At 40.2% G+C, this 20,153-nt stretch overlaps 1 protein-coding gene across 11 annotated transcripts in view; it reads left to right on the top strand.

Annotated features, from left to right (window-relative positions):
- Lpp (LIM domain containing preferred translocation partner in lipoma) overlaps positions 1-20,153 on the top strand; it is a 608,013-nt gene that overhangs the window by 282,890 nt on the left and 304,970 nt on the right. For all 11 annotated transcript variants that reach the window (XM_085832096.1, XM_085832095.1, XM_029470446.2 and 8 more), the window contains one exon: positions 16,377-16,502. In XM_085832096.1, coding sequence (XP_085688222.1) covers positions 16,377-16,502 — 126 coding nt within the window. The remainder of the gene's footprint in view (positions 1-16,376; positions 16,503-20,153) is intronic.

The raw sequence follows: 20,153 nt of genomic DNA on the forward strand, positions 1-20,153 counted from the left end.
TCTCTCTCTCTCTCTCTCTCTCTCTCTCTCTCTCTCTCTCTCTCTCTCTCTCTCTTACTTTCTTTTTCAAGAAAGGTGTTATAGATATAGTGGGGAAATGGTGAAGGATAAAGAGATATAGCTGTCTCTTGTGAGACAATGCTGGGGCCTAGCAAACACAAGTGGATGCTCACAGTCAGCTATTGGATGGATCACAGGGCTCCCAATGGAGGAGCTAGAGAAAGTACCTAAGGAGCTAAAGGGATCTGCAACCCTATAGGTAGAACAACATTATGAACTAACCAGTACCCTGGAGCTCTTGACTCTAGCTGCATATGTATCAAAAGATGGCCTAGTTGGCCATCACTGGAAAGAGATGCCCATTGGACACACAAACTTTATATGCCCCAGTACAGGGGAACGCCAGGGCCAAAAAGTGGGAGTGGGTGGCTAGGGGAGTGGGTGGGAGGGTATGGGGGACTTTTGGGATAGCATTGGAAATGTAAATGAGGAAAATACCTAATAAAAAGTATAAAAAAATAAAAATAAAAATAAAAAAGAATTTACACACACACACAAAGAGATAGATGAGATTCATCACACACACACACACACACACACACACACACACACACACACACACACACACAGTACAAGGAAGGGGCAAACCATATGCAGATGGTTGCTTGGTAGGCTTCTCAAGCATCTGGGGGACTACCTGGCGCTCTGTATGACACTGTGGCTTGATCTTTTCATGACCTCCAGTAATCGACCTCTGACTAGGCCTTGCATGTGGTCTGGCCTTGCAGCTTGCTTTGCTTGCCTGTTGTCCAGCAGTTGCCATCCCCTGGTTAACCTGATTCTCCAGCAGTTGCCATCCCCTGTTTAACCTGTCTCTCCCGCAATTGCCATCCCCTGGTTAACCTGTCTCTCTTGTGTTTACTTAGGCCAGATGATTATGTGTGCTAGTGTCAACTTAGTTTCTGTACGGCAAAATATATTTTTTTCAGCACTGTTTGTTTCAGCTGTCAAAATTTTCATAATCAAATGCAGTGTTTCCTTTTAATATTTATTATTAGTGCTTGTCTTCCTATACTTTTGGAAAATAATACACTAATAGATAATGGGGGCTGGTGTGGATGTGTGTGTGTGTGTGTGTGTGTGTGTGTGTGTGAGAGAGAGAGAGAGAGAGAGAGAGAGAGAGAGAGAGAGAGAGAGAGAGAGAGAGACAGAGACAGAGACAGAGACAGAGAGAGAGAGGTAGTGTCCCACAAAATGCTGATAAGCAAAGCTGTGGAAAGAGGCTGCCATTTCTAAGGTTAAAGTGAACACAGTATTGTGAACTACAAAGAAACCTAATTCAAGTCTGAAAGTCCAGTTATTATGTTATTATATATGTAAGCAAACTCACCTTTTTTGAAAAGAGTTTACAGCCAGTACATGTGTGTGATGGCTGATAATCACCTTCCTGTTTCCAATTGTGCCCATTTTTAGGCATAATTACCTTAGGTCCACAACCAGCCCACTTTCATTTGTGAACCCACAGTCACTAACAGCTCCCTGGATCATATTTGGACAGAACTTATCACAGAGGTTGCTTTCACCTCTGTCCGTCAACATGATGAGGAAAGAGGACTCTGATGTCAGAACTCATTTATGTTACTAAGCCTGAGAATGTGGTAGTGGGAAGTGTGTGATCGTGAGTGGATGTGGCATCCCACTCTGAGCCATGTGCTCTTTTCTTAGGGTGTTGTTTGGTCCATGGGAATATATAAGAAGGCTGAGGATGCTCTGTGCTTTTGACCCTTTACCCTCTTCCTTCTAGATCAGTGGCTGAAGAGCAGCAGTTAGGAGGTTGCTAGTGTCATGATTTCTCCCTTCCTGTGTACATATGTGTGTGTGTGTGTGTGTGTGTGTGTGTGTGTGTGTGTTTGTGTGTGTGGCCAGACTGTTGGGTTCTTTGCCATTTTCTGACCTGGGCCAATATGATAGCTAAACATGTATGCCAAACATTGCTTTTAGCTCTGCTTCAGCCTCTGGTTCAGCATTTAGATGTGAGCAGGTAGATTTGGGGATCCTATTTCTGTAAAATAGTTTTGGACAACAAGTCTAGTGTTGATAGGAGCTACTCTAGTAATTGCTTTATAATATTTAATCTTTCATGTGGTGTCTTCTTCCTCCTTCTTCACTTTTCTTCCTTTTTGAAGGAACTAGGGCTTTATACTTGCCAAAAAAATATGCTACTGGTGAACAGTATCCTCAAGTCTTTCCTATTTTTCAGATCTACTCTACTGGGTATGGTTGTATACACCTATAATCACATCCAAGGTCTTAGGAATCTAAGGAAGTATTTCAGGCCAGTCTAGGCTATATAGCAAGATCCCATTTCAAAGTCAAAACTAATGATAAATTCACATTAGGTAAGCTTCTTGCAATTTGATCCTGAAATATATATGTATACCCAACTTTACCAATCTGCTACCTTAGTCAATAACCTAAGATACATCCGTGTTGACAGTGAGAAGAGCTTCATCAGTCAGTAGTCAAAAAACCTTTAGGGGAGTTAGTCCTGGCCAATAGAGGTTTACTGTGAGATAACCAATGAGTCTGGCCCTCACCCATGGCTTCTGCCTAAAAATTGAAAACCTTCAATAGACTCCAGAGTTCCAAATCCATCATGCCATGCAGACCACAACATTGTGGCATTTGTTTATTGGCTGTTAAGCGCTTCCTACTCTGCTGTCTTCCCAGAACCTGGTGTCTCTCCTTTGGTTCCCCTCACACATTTCTTCCTTACAGCATCTTCTTTCTTCCTATTTGTACTTTCTGTGCCCAATGAGATGCCTTCCTTTAACCCTCTCTCTTCTCTTCCTTGGAGCAGGGATATGAAGTGTCCAGCTCAGTGGTTGGTCACCTGATAGCCAGATCTGGTGAGGATCCCTTCTGTGATTTAACAACTGCAAGACCCATCATTGAGAAGATAATTCCCATTATCTTCTACAGTCCTCTTCATGGAAAAACTGTCTTCATATTCGAACTCAGTTTATCTCAAAGTTTTTCCATCATCTTATTCTGAGAGTTACATTTGGTTTAACACACTGTCATTTTCTACAATCCCGCATTGAAATCCCCGGGTCCTTTGGTCATTGTGTACACGTCCTGTTTTTTCCTGTATTCATCAGCAAGGTCTTTGGGCTTGAGAACGAGTCTGATTTGTTCCAGTCCATTTACTTCACTGCCCATCATTTTGGCCTATTCATAATACAAATGACTCATTGCTTTTATTCTAATTTTTTCCCATTACAGCTAAATGTCCCTAAACAGTTAATGTTCAAAAAATTGTTATTTCCTTCCTGTGCTTGTGTACTGCCAGCCACATGAATTTTCTTCTTTTATTGAACTGTTCAGGGGACACCATGACTTACCTTACTTTCTCTAATAACCCAGTGACTTCTCTGTATGATCTTTGCTGTATTGATACGATGCTTCCATTCTTAAACAATACCAAGTTAAATTTCCCTGTTTCATGTTTGCTGGCTGATACTTGTTTACCTTTTGACTGGCCAGTATTTTTTCAATTAAAAGAAGAGCTGTACTTTATTTTCTACTGTCTTGTTCATGGTTTCGACCAGTCCTGGCTTCTTGTAATCTTTCTCTGTTTCTGTCAAGACATACCTGATGCACCATTGCTCAATGATAAAAAGCTCCCGTGTGATCCTTAGGAACATGTTTACAGCTTCACCTGCAAAGTGACAATTTCAAGAATATTTTCCTAGAAAACCATTTTGTTTAGCAATGTCTACCTCATTGTAAATGCTACCTTGAAATCCGACTGCAGAGATAAGCAGCTACTGCTGCTTAATGTTCCCATCATCTAATGTATGCCTCTTCGTGGAGTGATGCAATTAGTCCTGGACATTAATCCTGACTTTCAGCTATATTTTATAAAGTTAGAATTACAGCATAGTATAGAGAAGTCCTACAGAAGTAATTTGATATTATAAATCACCAACTCCCTGATTTGTCTGTTCCTATTCTAGCCAGTTCTTGTTATGAGGGAACAGGAGGCCTACATTTCCCAGCTGGCCCACCTGTTCTTACCACCCCAGTTACTAGAAGAGCTGGTCACTAGCTCTGTGACAGGCTTCTGTGTTCCTGGGTGTGTATTCTTCCCATTATCTTCCATTTCATTTCCATTTTAGTACCCACCCAAAATATGATGATTTAGCTCCTATGTCATCCATAGTCCTTACTTTATTGGAAGAATATAGATTAGGAACTTAGTTGATATTCATAGATTGGTTGTTGACTGTTTGATTTCACAGTAGGAAATTTGGAAAGCAGACAGTGCACTATGTATCACACTTAACCTTTTGTTGCTAGTGTGAGCTTGCAAAGAGTTTACCATGTACTACTTTTGCTGGCACGGGGTGATAAAGATAGGAAATGGGAGAGGAAGTTATATAGTTCTTGTGCAAATCCAGGTTTTCTATTTTTCGTGTTTTGCTACTGTTTGGAAAGTACAGCCTCCGTTCATGGCAGCCTCACATGTGTTTCCTTAGTGCCATTTCAAAAAGGGGGAAATAAATATGGCATTTTTTTTTCATAGTGAGAATAGTAAAATCACGAAGATTTCCCCTTTTTCTGTTGGTGAAACTTCAATCGCACTAGGCACAGATTCCTCTACTTCAGCTATGTGTGCCAAGGCAAAGCACACAGAACAGCAGACTAGAGCTGTAAAAACCAGGATAACAAGAAATGCTACAGAAACCTAACATTGCACATCAGTAGGGAGGCCTGGGAGCCAGTGACTGTGCTACTCCACACTCAGTGGCCTGTTTACCCAGCTAGGGTATTGTCTTTAGACAAAGGATGCTCTGGACTGCTTATACAGGGAAGCTGTATTTCTTTGATAAAGCTCTTCCTTCCACATAACTGTGCATGGTAAAATTCACCCTGAGTGTCTTACAGTCCCTACACACAGTTCTAATAAATGGATTGTTCTCTTTGACAGTTAGGATAGCATTTGAGGAAGTTTTGTAATCTAAAGCTTTATGCATTATTAGAGAGCAGTAAAAAGCTGTCTGTTCATGCCTATGGTGATCTGCTATGGACTCCAAAGGGTGGGGCCCAACTGGGCAGCAGAAGAAACAGTAGTAGAGCTTGTAGTGGCCCTGATGGCTGCAATTGGTAATTCTGGAAAAGAGAATGGTTTCTGAAGGATGTGGAGAACACAGGGGCAGGATACTTACAGGATTCTTGATTTCTTCCAGGTGGGTGGCTTGGCTTGTTTTTGTGTTTGTGGAATGAGAATATTCTCTGAGGCAAATGTTAAGTGTGTATTTCTAGAAGAGATGTTGATAATAATCCCTCAGTAATGAACAGTTCTGTGCAGTCTCCAGATAGTATTGTGGCAGGAGGGTGAAAATAATGCCTTGATAAGTCCTGGATTTCTTTGTATTGCTATTGTTCTTTAATTAAATGTGTATTAAGCTCCAACAAGGCGCTACAAAGAATGTCAACTTACAGATGATTTTCAGCATACTCAGAAGATTTATAAACACCAATAAATGGAAAGTCACAGCCCCCCTCGGAGGTGGTAAACATATTTGTTCTTCCTACAAATGAGAAGTGAAATAGGCTGTACTCAACCTTACCAGGACTGAGGGTGAGAATTGAGAACTGTTGAACAGAGAGAAAAGCATTTTCCATCACTAGGAATTGGATTAGAATGTATTATTAAGGAACTATGCCTAAATGTGCTTAGAGTTGTGAGGTTTTAATTAAATTATTCCAGTTACTGTTAGCATTTGGGTTAGAAATAGGCTGCCAATGTATGACACTATGTTTCAGATTTAGTGTAGAAAATAATTGGGAAAGAGACTGAATACTTGGTACTCGAGAATTTAGATTTGTTCACTCTATGGGAGGTGCTAGGGATGTACCTTCTAACAGATATCTCAGATACTTCTACAATCAAAGATGGTGTATGTTCCCTTTGAACCCCAATTCTTGCTTGTCTTTGTTAATCATAGCCTTTCCTTGGAACCAGGACTTTTACTTTACACAGTAACCATTTCCTAGAACTTATCTAGTTGGTATAGTTACAGAAGGCCTGTCACAACCTTAGGTTCCTCTTCTGTCACCTGGTCTCCAAGTTATCTTTTCAGATTGTGATATTATTCTCCTGTTTCTTAAGTAAAAACCAAAATGAAGAGGACATGGATTTGTTAAGAGTATATGCCTTTAAATCCTTGCCATTTAAAGCCAGTGGGACTTAGATTCCACCTTATGTGTGAACAGCAAACAGGAGACTTAACTGAGAAAGTTAGTTGAAGGAAAATATGTCTTACAAATAAAACTCATGGCTGAAAGAGTGGAGCGGTGGAAAGTGCAGGTGGAGTGACCAGTTCAGGCTTTCATTTTTCCTTTGTTTGGTGTCTTTATTCACACAGACTCAGCACTGAGCCCTTACCAAGAGCACAGTAGGTCTTTGATTATCAATGACTCTCAATCGTCTGTGAACAAGGAAGCATTTGTCAGGAAGGACTGCACTGCAGAGGCATGGGCACCATTCAGACTAAAGGAAGGATTTGTAAGTTGAGCTGAGTAGTGAGCCTTGAAGACTTCATTCTCTAGGTTGGCAAAGTCACCTGTCATTTCCACCTGTCAATTTGTAATGTACCAGCTACATGCATGCTCCAGTCATGATTGTTGGACTCATTATAGAACCATACACATTCCTGACTAAGGGGAGATCAGATCACTGTTTTTCTGATTTGTTCTCAAACTCACTTTTTATCAATGGTAACCTTGGACATAAAAATAGGAATTTCTGTTGGGAGTGTTAATGTAAACTATCTGAGAACTTCCTAAAATATATGTGATTCATACCATGTGTTTGTTCCCACATCAACACGGAATCCCAAGATGCAATTACCCATGCCCACTCTCTGCTTCGTCATTGGGCTCTGTTTATCCTTTAACTATCAGCATTTGGGAGCTGGGCCAAGCACCTTGTAAGATCAGCACATGTGCACAGTGTGATCACACATGACCCTTTGAATCTGACCTTGGTGTCTTCTCTCCCAAAGCACATCCTGTTGCACACACTGTTCCCCCAGAATCCCCTGTTCTTCAGCTGAACACCTTAAATGGTCTTGTCCATCCAAGGTCAAGACTTTTCTCCTTTGTCCATGCAGCTCTGTCTGTTTTTCACACTTTCTCTCTTCTGTCTGTTTTTGATTTTTTTTTTTTATTTCATGTCTTTTGTCTCATATTCTTACCCACTTGAACACTTCTAATGAGATTTGCAGATAAAACCACACTGGGAGGACTGATCCTCCCTTCTTTCTCCGTCCTCCTCTGTGCCTCTTCTCCATCCCTTCTCTTTCCTCTGACACCACTTTCTACTTTGCCATCTACATTCTTGTCCATCATGCCAGTACATTTTGAATATTTAATAACATTTATAGAAAAGTGAATGGAAACTATCTTACATTAGGTATTGGTTGTTAGAGTGGTATCAAAGCTAGGGTTTTTGTTGAAATTGAAAGTCTCTCTGTCTCTCTCACTGTCTGTCTGTCTGTCTGACTGTCTATGTGTGTATATAATCCAGAACTAAGTGATTCTAGTAGGCAAATAACTGACTTGATAAATACATAACTGACTGATCAGTTATCTCCAGGAATTTGCTTGTATCTCCCTCCCCATCTCTGGAACCCAGGTTTAATACAGATGCTGGTATCCAAATTTTGGTCCCCTTGCTTCTGGGATGCAATGACTACTCTTATGTCAACTTAACATCCAAGATAGAGTTATCTGAAAGGAGGGAACCTTAATTGAGGAAATGCTTCTATATGACCCAGGCGTAAGGCATTTTTAAAATTAGTTATTCATGGGGGAGGGCCTATCCCATTGTGGATATTTCAATCCCTCGGCAAGTAGTCCTGGATTCTATGCTACAATATGCCAAGCAAGCCATGGAAAGCAAACCAGTATACAGCACCCCTCCATGTCCTATACATCAGATTCTGCCTCTAGAATACTGTCTGTCCTGCTTACGTTTCTATCTGGAGTTTCTTCAGTGTGGAAGCATAAGCCTAATAAACCCTTTCCTCCACAAGTTCCTTTGGTTATAGTGTTTCATCAAAGCAATAGTGACCCTAACTATGACATGAGGCAAGAACTTTACCAAATTTGCCATCTCCCATATCAATGGAGCATTTCTTTTTATGTGATTACATCTATGACCTCATTCTTGACAATTTAAAAAAGCTCATTCAATCACAGCTTGACTGTAGAAAGGATCTTCCGTATTTTCCAATCCATTTTCACGTAAACCAAACTGTAAGGGCTTAGCAGAGAGACATTTTCAGCTCGAGCTTCAGTTGTACTTCCTGTTTGGATAGACTGTAGTGCTTCCCTCTTGGTCTTTGGTATTCTGTTCAGCATGAACAGTAAACTCCATGGATTTCTAAGGATGCTAGGATATTTGCTGAGATGTTGCTGAAGCTTTCCTAAGTGTAACTACCTCTCTGTTGACAATGGTAGTGCAGAGAGCCTGTGTAGGCTGGGTGCTTTGGGCCAGATTGCTGGGTAATGACTGCTGCATGGTCAAGAGATATTTCTCAGAATGGAAAAGGAAAGTTTGGAAAGAGAAAATGGCACCCAGACCTGGGGTGTTTCTTTGGCAGCTAACCCACCTTTTATTGCTAGGAGATATGATTTCTCTAGTATTTCAGCAATTCGTCATAAAGGTTTTGTCCAATGTAGGCCTCTGTGATAAAATGTGATGAGTGCCTTACCTTGCCCTCTCTTAACTGCTTCCTGGAGTCCAGTCTCACCTTGTTGCTTCCATTTCCTTTAAGTAGCAGGTGACTCTTAAAGATTGGGCTTCTCTAGAAAATATTGTTACTGATTCTACTTGAATATGTCAAGTTGTGTCGGCAATGTCTGTAGTTCCAAGAATCAAAATAATGCTTAAGTTAAATGGACACAGAATAATGCGGTCAGGAAACATGAGTATAGGGGAAAAGAACAAAAGCTACTACAAATTAACTTAAAATCCTTTATACTCCCATATTGCACCATAGTGTACAGTCTTGTGTATAGACAGAGCATCAATTTCTTCTTACAAGAGAGCAGTAAGAGCAAGTCCAGGCTCTTGGTGAGGGGCTTAGAAAGGACAGTGATTTGCCCAGGTTTCCACTGTGCATGATGACAGAGCTAGGAAGAGATGTTCAGGCTAAGCACTTCTCCCATCCCATCTGTCTCTGGTGTCAGATTTCTGAGGGAAGTGGGATTGGACAGAAGTGGTATCTTTGGTGTAACATGTCTAAGCAGTTGGTCATGGTGAGACATTAGCTCATTTGGTTATGAGCTTTACAGCTCAGAGCCACTACATGGTTTCCTTTTCTTTTACATGAGTGTATGGGATTCAAGGAACTGTGGTACAGGTCTCCATGTCTCATAATTAGCACATGGTTGGATGACTTATTTAAGCTTTGCTTTTTGATTGAAAGAATAAGATATTGGTAGATGCTCAAAGTCTCCTTGTAAAGCTTATTGACAATGATTCTAAGACACCTGAATAGTCCATGTTGCACTGTGCAGTAGCCTGAAGATGGGCTCTTCTTTCCTTCATTGCGCTGTTCGTATTCCACCACTGAGACTGGAAATGAGTAAGTTTTGTTTTCTTGAATAGCTCATTTCTCAATGTTTTCTCTTCTAGAAGGGGGGATAAAAATAACTTTCTTGTTTATTTAATGGACTTCTGAAATGATCCTTTGAAGCAAAGTATGTGCTTTGGCAGTGAAATGTTTCATAGTATTTGCAGGGGATAGGGGGGCACCTTTTAGTCTTTTAGCATTGTTAACACGTTGTTACCTCTTTATTAGAATTTTATTGTCTATGAAGGAATTTTTCAGAAGAACTATTTTGGTGCCCCTGTCACAGAGGCCTAACGTTTTATTAGCCCCTTGCCCCCTTTCATGATAATCATTGTTACACAGCATGCAATAATTGGCATGGGACAGAACAGTTTTTCCCATTTGGTTGGGGGACTTTACCATGGAAAGAACTCAAGCAAAAAAGATTTGAAAACCATCATCAACTTTGTAAATGTCCAAATACTAGAACATGTATGAATGTGACTTCACATATATCCTACCCCAGCTTATTGACCTGTTTTAGAACAGAATATACTTAAAAGTTACATCTGCAATACAGTTGTTGCAAGCCAAAGCATTGTTTGCTTTGTTGCTAATGTGGTCAAAGTATTTATTATGTAGATATTTACTGTCTAACACAGAAAATATGAATTTATTAATCTCTACAACTTTATGATATGCTTGGGGATCTCAGTTCAATATTTTAAACTTACAAAGCTGACAAACACTATATCTATGTATCAAATTCTCATAGTCTGAGTCTAGAATCTTTATACCAGGGCTTGTATTGTGTTTAAAAGTCTTTGAGGGGCAGTTCTTTAATTAAAAAGTAATAGGCCATATATTAATCATGTCCTCAGTTTAATATATATGATGATATATAATGTATATTGAAAATTTGGTCATTAAAGTAGATATATACCAAGTTTTGTTGATAAGGAATATGCATTTTAATTTATCTTTTTGGATATGGCCATCTTTTTCTCCTTCATAGTACTAGAATTCCGGGAATAATGAATTTTAATAATTGTAATAAGAAAAGTAATGTAATTGAATTCATACTGACTAAATAGACTTGAAAAGAAAATAACAGGGACATTTATAGTCATGCTTTGCTTGTGTTATTGGTTTCCTGGATTCCCTAAAATGAACTTCATTTCTATTCTTAGGTTGTCTGGGAAGGTATTCTTTTCATAGTATTGTGGCAGAGAAGTGATGTCCAGGTCATTGCATGTCAAAACACATTTGGCATTCTGTATGACTTGCATAAGGAGTTTCTTGAGATCTTAAAGTGGGATTTATATATTACCATATAAAACATTTAACCTAACTTTCTTTGAGAAGTTTTTGGTTTATTTCATTCCCAATATTGAGAAATTACAAACACACCTGGGTTATTTTAGTCCCACTTCTGTGATGTGCCTAGTCATGTCATGACTAAGCATGAATAATGCTTAGTATTGTATTTTTATATTCTGGGTGTGATATTGCATATTGACTATGATTCTAGGAAACCAGGTTCCCAAGGTGACCTTTTAAAATAATATTTTTAATTTTTAAAATTATAATTACATCATTTTGTCTTCTTCCTTCCCTCCCTTTGACCATAAATCCTCATTTTAATTTCTTTCAAATTCAAGGGTCTTTTTCTTTAATTGTTGAGATATGAATACATACGTGCATTCATATTTCTCTCTCTCTCTCTCTCTCTCTCTCTCTCTCTCTCTCTCTCTCTCTCTCTCTCTCTCTCTGTCTCTGTGTGTGTGTGTGTGTGTGTGTGTGTGTATACCATTCTCCTTTTCTTCTTTTCATCGGCACAGAAGAAGGCCTCCAGCAATGTGAATGATCACTAATGCAGTAGTTGCTCCTGCTCCCATACTTCTCACTGAAATGAATGCTCACAACTCTGTGCGTGCAACGCAAGATCAAATCATTTCCGCTGATAAATGGTGAACGGGCTCAGTGGTATGCAACCAGTGAAGCCATGCTTGGTTTAGGCAAGGCCTGTGAGTAAACACTAAAACGCTTGAGTGGAAGGTCTCTAATGGGCAGATTATTGGCAAAGTTTCAAGAGTAGCACCTCTCATATATTGACGTTTAATATATGGGAATACTTTTACGAGTCTAGGATACCAGACACACTACCCAGTAGTGTGTCTGATCTGAATCTAAGACTCAAGTAAATCCATTTCATTCACTTTTTATAAGATAACCTGGCCCGACAAATTGGCCTGTGCTCAATGGGAATAAACAGATTCCAGATAATCTCCTTGAGTGTGTGACCTTTGATTCAATTTTGAGAATAAATTAACAATAGAATATGAAAAGATTGCTAGGGCTGATCAGTGATGACACTTGAAAACAAATGAGAATATGCGCGGATGCAGTATACATATGTGAGTATGTAGGTATGAAGTCTGTAGTATGTGAATATGCAAGTATGTAGTACTGCCAATATGCTGAGTTTCTCTGGTATGATAATAATACTGACATATCTGGCCATTTGAAGATCATGCAGGCTGCAATCGCATAAGTTAGGGAGGCAACGTCTTATAAATAGTTCAGCTGAAGCAGCAAATACAATTCATAGAAATGGACTGCAAGTGGGATGAAATATTGAATTTGGAGGAAAGATCTATGAGCAGAATTTTATTTCATAAAAATATGTTTAACTCCTAATAACAATGATAAGTATAAGCAATGGTTAAAGAACATGCTATTTCAACCTTCCTTAGTGCCAGTGCCCCGTTTTACTCTTAGTTGATTATCAATGTTTGGGCTAAAGGACAGTCCACCTTGCTCAATCTGTTGGTATAGTTTGGCTTATTTCTCTCACATGCCATATGTTTCTGTCGGGAACCTATCTTTCATAGTCTGTTTTCATATTCTTGCCAGGTGGAGTCATCTCCCTATAATTCTACTATTGCAACTTAAAATTACACTTTTCCCCAAATGTAGTTTGTTGAGCTTTAGTTATTTTCATATATGCCTGGGGTAATAGAAATGACTCTTTTGGAAGTTACATTGTGTGGACAGCCCAGTTATGGGAGTGCAGTGTGTAGATACCATCTTAGCCCTGGCTTTTGTCTTTTTGTCTTATTCTTGTGAGCTCTGCATGGGTGTGGGTATGACACACTGGCACTCTTGGAGTTCTTTGCTACCAGCACTGTCTGTGCAGTGTCTTTTCTGTAACTGTTTCCATCCCTTGATTGATGCATGGGCAAGTTTTAAGTCCTACAGCAGCTGTAGACAAGAGTAGAAGCTTGAGAGATCTAATGGGTGTTCATCAAAAGAGGTCCATGCAGTCCTTAGAGACAGGAGGAGTGGCCCACACTGCTGCTGAGCTCAGACTGGCCATGTGGATTGGCTCTCACTCCTCCTGCTCCTTCAATAGGAGTTTTGGGGATCAATTCCCCAGTTAACTTTCACATAGGCCTTCTGGCACAGCATTGTTTCTCAAGGAAGCCAGACTTGGGACCTTTCTGGCTATGACTGGAGAGGGTGGAAAACCGTTATTACAATGGCTACTTAATTTGAGTGCCTGTGATATCTAGAACCAACATTAATGCAAAACACCACGGACTCCTTCTAATTGTTGTTTGGCCTCTGGTATGCTGTAACCATTAGCTGACAGGCAGATACATAGTGAGAATGTTAGTAAGGATGTAGGTTTCTTTCAGTTGCATTTAGGAGTGCTTTGTGAAGAGCAAGAGAGGACAGAAGTCTGAAGGTTCTGAAAGTAGATGAGCCTTTTAAGAATAGGGTTTGTGTGGGAACCCGGGCAGACTCCAGGGGTGGAGCCAAGATACAAAAGAGGTACCTTGAAGGGAGAAAGTGTCTGTTCCTTGTTCATCATGAGGATCAAAATGTAGACACAAAGGTATGATATGAGGTCATGTATAGCAGCTTGGGGGGTGTACCTGCAGAAGCCACTAGAATGAGGCTGGGACCTGTTCGTATATTGCATCAACCTAATCTGACAAGGGGAAATGGGGATCAGCCCCACCTCTGAGAAGAGCATAGGAGACTGGAGCCAGTGAAGGTCTACAAGCTTAGGCTGGTCACAGTTCATAATTAGTCATCTCACTGTATAGCTCAGGTTAATCCTATGACTTGGATCTTTGTGGTTAGAATCCTGTGACTCAGGCCATAGTCAGTTAGCATATTTTGTGCTACAGGAAAGTACAGAAGTTGAAGAACTGCTTATATCCTGTCTCTTTGCTGCTACCCCAAGGGAATACTTAGTGAGTGATGCTTGCTTCAAGAAGAAGAATTAACAATAGTTATATTATGCCCATTAATTTATAGTTACTGGTTGCTATAATTAGTGCTGTTTATGAAAATCATGGTAATTATAGCACTTTACAGTTTACCAAGTATGTTCCCATCCACTTTCTTATCTGAGTCTTTAAGTAATCTCTGACCGAGTTAAAGCTGGTGATGGTCACTTCTCTTTCCAGGGGAAGGAACTGTAGTTCAGGGAAGCATATAACCCGACTCACATCTAGTGTCCTCCCCAATTTACTGTGCATGTGTGCATGCACTCATCAAATTTCTGCTTAGGATAATTTTAGAGGCACAGACAAGAAAGGAAATTCACTTGGTTCTCGGTAGTCATCCTGTGGAGTGGTGTGCCCTGCCTTCTCATCGGATGGTAGTTTAGTTATGCAGAATGTTCTCCTCTCTCTCTGAAATGAAAGGGATCCTTCTCGTTTCAATTTGAGATTCCCACACTATTGCATTGTGGGTAAATAGCTGACCCTTTGAGGGGCACATTAGTATTTTTATAACCTTAATACTTTAGTCATGGGCCAGTAAGATGGATCACTGGTTAAAAGTATTTGCTGTACAAGTCTGATGACCTGCGTTCTGTCCTCAGAATGCACATGAAGGTGGAAGGAAGGAATCAATTCTACAAAGTTATCTTCTGACTTTCAGTGCAGGCTATGACTTGTGGTTGCCTATGCACATGTGCCCACATGAGAGTACATGTGTGCATACACACACATGAACACATACACAGACCTCTAATACTAATATAAAATTAAAAAGTTGAGTAACACTGAATCTCAGATTCTGATAAAACACATCCTTTATTTTTATACCACTGTTTCCCAAGTGTGGGCTGGGGCACGTGTTCTCGGGTAGTCTTTCAGCCTTTGAGATGTATGATAGTCAGCCTGATACCCATTTGAATGAATGTATACCCAGGTCCACATATACTTAATCTTGTAATTTCATTTTTAGATGCTATATTAGAGTATTTACTGGCTCCTATTATACCTCATGCCCCTTACCCCAAAACTGTTGATACAAGAATGGTTACAGAAGGAAAATCCTTATAACATTGACAGTATCATTATTCATCAATCAATTAAGAAAATGCCTATTGACCATTGACCAATTTCAGGCCTTGATCAAGATTATGGGAAATAGTGTGTCCAAAACAAGTTACAGCTGTGCTTCATCAATCTTACCTTATTGTAGGGATGAGAAGTACCCTACCCAAATGGCTAAAAAGACAATGTTTAGATAGTAGCTGCTATGATTAGAAAGATAAACAGAGTGGATTGGGGGAATTGAAAGAATAAATAGCATCCGTAGTATATGCCAGGGGGCAAAATCATGAGGTACCCATAACAGGTACCCATAACAGGTACCCATATATAGGAAGTAACATGGTAATGTGTGGTGGTATCTTAGGAGCTGATCCCCAATATTCAATATGGATGTAGTTGATCTTCCCAGTTTGCCTGATGTAGACCAAGGTGTATTGGGGCTCTCCTTGTGCTGACTGCATTGGGTGGATTGATACATCAGAGTTCACTCAAGTTGTGGTACCACAAGACTATGTAAGTCTGAGAGAAAGTGGTATGGTGGGCAAAGAACTCATTTGCTTCTGTTTGTAACTTTATTGCCTCACCCTTCTTCCAAATCTTAGGGCCACGTCCTTGTCTATCTCCTTGCTTTGAGCTGTAGGAAAATTATTCCCTTGCTTTTCCCAGCTCTGCCCAATAGTTGTTGAAAATGGCCAAACAGTACTACTGTGGCCAGTTCTCCTCTTATTGGTTCTGAGTGCGGGTTCCATGGACCATTGACAGATGTGTACCATTGCTCCCCAGCTCCCTTACACATCCTCACTATCTGTGCTTCCTGTACAGCTCTGTGACCTGAGTGCTAAGTGACCTCTTTCTGCTTCATGTGTTATGAGCTGCACTTAGGCTTTCTTCACATGTATTCACATGTACATGCCTACTGCCACTAACCAGAGACCGATCTCTCGTGCTTCATGGTGCCAAGTGTGGATTTTCTATTTTCCTTCTTAACCATTGCTTCTCCACTAAAGTACCATTAATGATTTCTGAGTGCAGAGGGCCTCAATTGTGTGGATCCTAAAATGCAGGCATTGAGGAATTAATTTCTTTCACTTAAAATTTCATCAAAATATCTAAGTATATGGCTTTAGAGAAAAACATTGCAAGTATTTTTTCTGTCTTCTTCTCTGTTAGAAAGTGTTAATTTCTTCCTGCCCACCTTACTACGATTTGATGAAACCTTTAAAAAGGAGAGAGAGAGAGAGAGAGAGAGAGAGAGAGAGAGAGAGAGAGAGAGAGAGAGAGAGAGAGAGAGAGAGAGGAAACAATAGAAAAGAGCAAATTTTCAACTGAGAAATTTGAACTCATAATGTTATCTATGGAAGCTTACTGAATTTGAATGTGTTTTCAGCAGGGAAATCCTGGAGGCAAGACCCTGGAGGAAAGGCGTTCCAGCCTGGATGCAGAGATCGACTCCTTGACCAGCATCTTGGCTGACTTGGAGTGCAGCTCACCCTACAAGCCACGCCCCCCACAGGTAGGTACTTCTCACAGCCCTGCTTGGGCAGTGGTCTTCACTCTATCTGGAAAGTGAAGTTTCTTCTGAGAGCCTTTCATTCTTATATGCACCTCCTTAAAGCCAGTGGCCCTACCTCCTGATCTGACAGGGCCCCATTGTGTCTCATAAGTTATCAATGAAGTCACAACCCTCTGGTACCATCTCCCACATCTTAGCAGACATTCACTGACATGCTAAGAACATAACTATCAGCTTATACTAGTTAGCTAGCAGTAACTTCTTAAAGGTGCATTGTCAGTGTCATCCTTCAGGAGGATCCCTTCCTGGCTAAGTATAGGAAGAAGGGTCAAATCTGTTGCAGGCCTTCTGTGTCCCCTGTAGCCACTTAACAGGGTTCTAGATGCCAAAGTTAGGCAGGTCCTTTTGCCAGTGTGTGGTTTGACTCTGAAGATGTTTTTGGTTTTCTGATTGACAGCACATACACCTCTGTGTGTCTCACTCTGTTAGTTAACAGGAGCCATTGTATTATGTTCCCTAACAAATTACAGAGCCGTCCTGCTTCTGTGCTGTCAATAATTCATCACTCATCTTCATCTAAGATCGAAGTATCTTTGTTAGACACATCCCTATCCCCTTCCCAGTGCACGGAATGAGACTGGCAGGTAGGTTGGGAACAAAAGGCAAAAGAGACCAACGTCGAACTCTGTGTCGGCTCCGTCTGTCCCAGCAGTGCACGTGGACTCCATCTCTTATTCATTGGCTCAGCTTTGCCAGTAGAGCAGGTGTGGTGGCTTTTGTGGTGAACTAACTGCACAGAAAAGGAAAGTGCATTGTTGGGAGCAGAGTCATAGGCCTCTGCAGTAGCTGTCTAGTAGCGCCTGTCTCAGTATGAGAAAAACTGGCTGCTAAGACAAGCACACAGGAAGAGAATGGTAGCGTTTTAAGAAGGCTGGGTGCTATTGTGCCATTGGAGGCATAGAGACAGCAGCCTGAGACCCAGGCCAGCGTGGGAGCACACTCGAGGCTGTAGGAAGCCATCTACCAATAAGCCTGCAGTGAGTTTGACACCATGGATGTGTTTTGATGTTAAACTGAGATTTTAGCTTGTCAGTTATAAAGCATAGAAAGTTGTTGAAGGATCTCAAGCAGGGGAGAGCTAAAATTCATTCTGAATGGAAATGGAGGAAACGAGACCAACTCTGAAAAGATGGAGATGATCAACAGAACCATTTCCTAGAAATGATGATTATGCTATCATCTGAACTTAAGCAAGTAAGTGCCACACACCTAGTTTCTCAGCAAACAATCCAGTGACTGCCACCAGACTCAGTTATGTTCTGCAAAATGGTTTATGGGCTCCTTTTAAGCTGGGTTTTTGTTTAGGCTTTGTTTTTTACTCCCAAGGGCTTCTTTTTTTCCTCTCAATTGTTCTTTTACTGAAATTTTTTTCTTTTAATATTTTGATTACAGTTCATCTTCTCCTAACTCCTCTGATATTCTCACCAGTTCATCTCCTACCCAAATCCCCCCTCTCTCTTCATCCCTCTCTGTCTCTCTTTCTCTCTCCCTTTCCCTTCCTTCCTCCTCCTCTCTCAGAAAGTAAACAGGCATCTAAAGAAGAAAAGGTAGGAGAAACACATATGGACACAAAGACACACACACACACACATAGGGATCCCATAAAAACACAACACCAGAAGTCATAATATATTTGCAAAGATTGTGTAAGGAATGGAAGGAAGAAGGACAGAAGGAGGAAGAAAGGAAGGAAGGAAGGATAGGAAAAGTCAAGCCCTAGTGAAACATTCTGAGACCAAGGACCTCCAAAGAGGCGTGCTGTGGAAAAGACTGTGCTGGGAGATTTTTCCTTCATGTCAACTTTCTTCTTTAGGATAATGTCTATATGTGCTGCCTATAAAATAGTGTACTTTGCTTGGTTTCTTCAGCAGTGCTCTTACCAGTTTGAACACTCTTACTGCAAGGATACACTCATAGTCACTGACAGCTTCCTGCTTGTGATGCTCAGGCACGTGTTTTCTCACTTGACTAGGGTATATGCATCTTACCTCTGAGATATAGATAGTATACTGGTTTTCATGGACAGAGAAACCAAGACTTAGCCAGTAAATGGTAGTCATTTTTGACTACTATGTGAATATAGGTGTACCCAAAGCTTAGACTTCTGTTTCATTATGTATTTTATAATCAGATTAAAGTCTTTGGTATTTACTTATTTACTTATTTATTTATTTATTTATTTAAAGTGTTTTACTGTTGAATTAAAAAAAGCAGGAAGGTATAAGTAAAATTGTTCCTTAAAAATCAGTTTCCCATTAAAAAGCAAAACTTTCGTGAGGTTAAAGTAATAACTAGTATGACCTCTTAGTTGCATAGTTTCGTAATTACATTGAAGTCTATGTGCTTTGTGCCTATTCCATTCTCGAATCAAAGCATAGTCTAGTCTATTCTTTTCAATTATTCTAATTTAGGAAAGCAAGAGTTAATTAGGCGCTCCAGCTCATCCTTCTGTATTTTCTTCAATCCATGTAACTGAAGTGGATGTGTAAGTATTTATTGGCTAACATAATTATATGTTAAGAGAACAATAATCCTACACTTACATATTAAACTATGTGCCAAGAGCAGATGATGTCTTCTATAGACCACGTTGTACTATAGTTAGAAGGAACCTGAAATAGCCACAAAGAATAGAATTTCATACCTACCTTTGATGTTTTCTGTTTTGAGGCAAAACATTTTAAATTCAAAACCTGGTGACTTACCTGACCACCTCAAGTAGGCGACAAGGTCTGTAGTCCGTCACTTCTCAAGTAGTCATTGTGATTTTCCAGTCTGTTTCTGAGTCACCTTTGTGTGGCTACTGTGACGTATGATCTACAGAAAATGATGCCTAATGTGCAATGTTTGTCCAGGGAGCACATTCACATGGCAGCTTTCACAGGGTGCCTGTTCTTGACAAATTTTACCAAAGCCTTTTCCTCTTTCTTCGTAGAAGTATCTCCCATCTTCAAGTTACCAAATGTTAATTATAATTACTTTTTTGTTGTTGTGTCTGTTTGGACGATGTGGCTTTAACTCTCTATGTTAGAAATATAAAGGCATGTGTCACTATGCCCTGGCTCTAGGGAATTCCTAAACTTTTAAGGCAGGCAGACAGAGACATGATCTACAGTGACAAAAAGAAGCGCCTCACCATGCTCTCTACTTTGCCATGTGCCTCATTACATGCTGAAACTATTCAGAGACATTTTGTAAAAAAAAAAAAAAAAAAAGGAAACAGGATGTTAATATTGGGCCTTTCAGAGCTAGTAAGGATCCTGACACACAGGCCTTGGCTCTGGATTTCTGAAGGACACTGGAGCTCAGAAATTATAACAGCAATGAAAGTAGCCTTGTTTGAAGCATAGTTTGTTTCTAATAGTAATATAAACTATGTGTACCTTAAAGGAGAATGACAGATTTAAAAAATCCAATGAGCTTAGGATCTAGTAGCGCTCTTACTGCTGGAGGCTCTCCCAGGGAAACGCTCAGTAGGGTGAGCAACAGTGTTTCTGGCTATGTTGTGTTTATATGAAATACCTTTAGTAAATTTACATCATGTGTGTGTGTGTGTGTGTATGTGTGTACATATAGATCATTTATATTATA

This window comes from Mus caroli, unplaced genomic scaffold (assembly GCF_978045245.1).
Source record: "Mus caroli unplaced genomic scaffold, Mus_caroli_1 scaffold_17, whole genome shotgun sequence".
NCBI classification, from domain to species: Eukaryota; Metazoa; Chordata; class Mammalia; order Rodentia; family Muridae; genus Mus; species Mus caroli.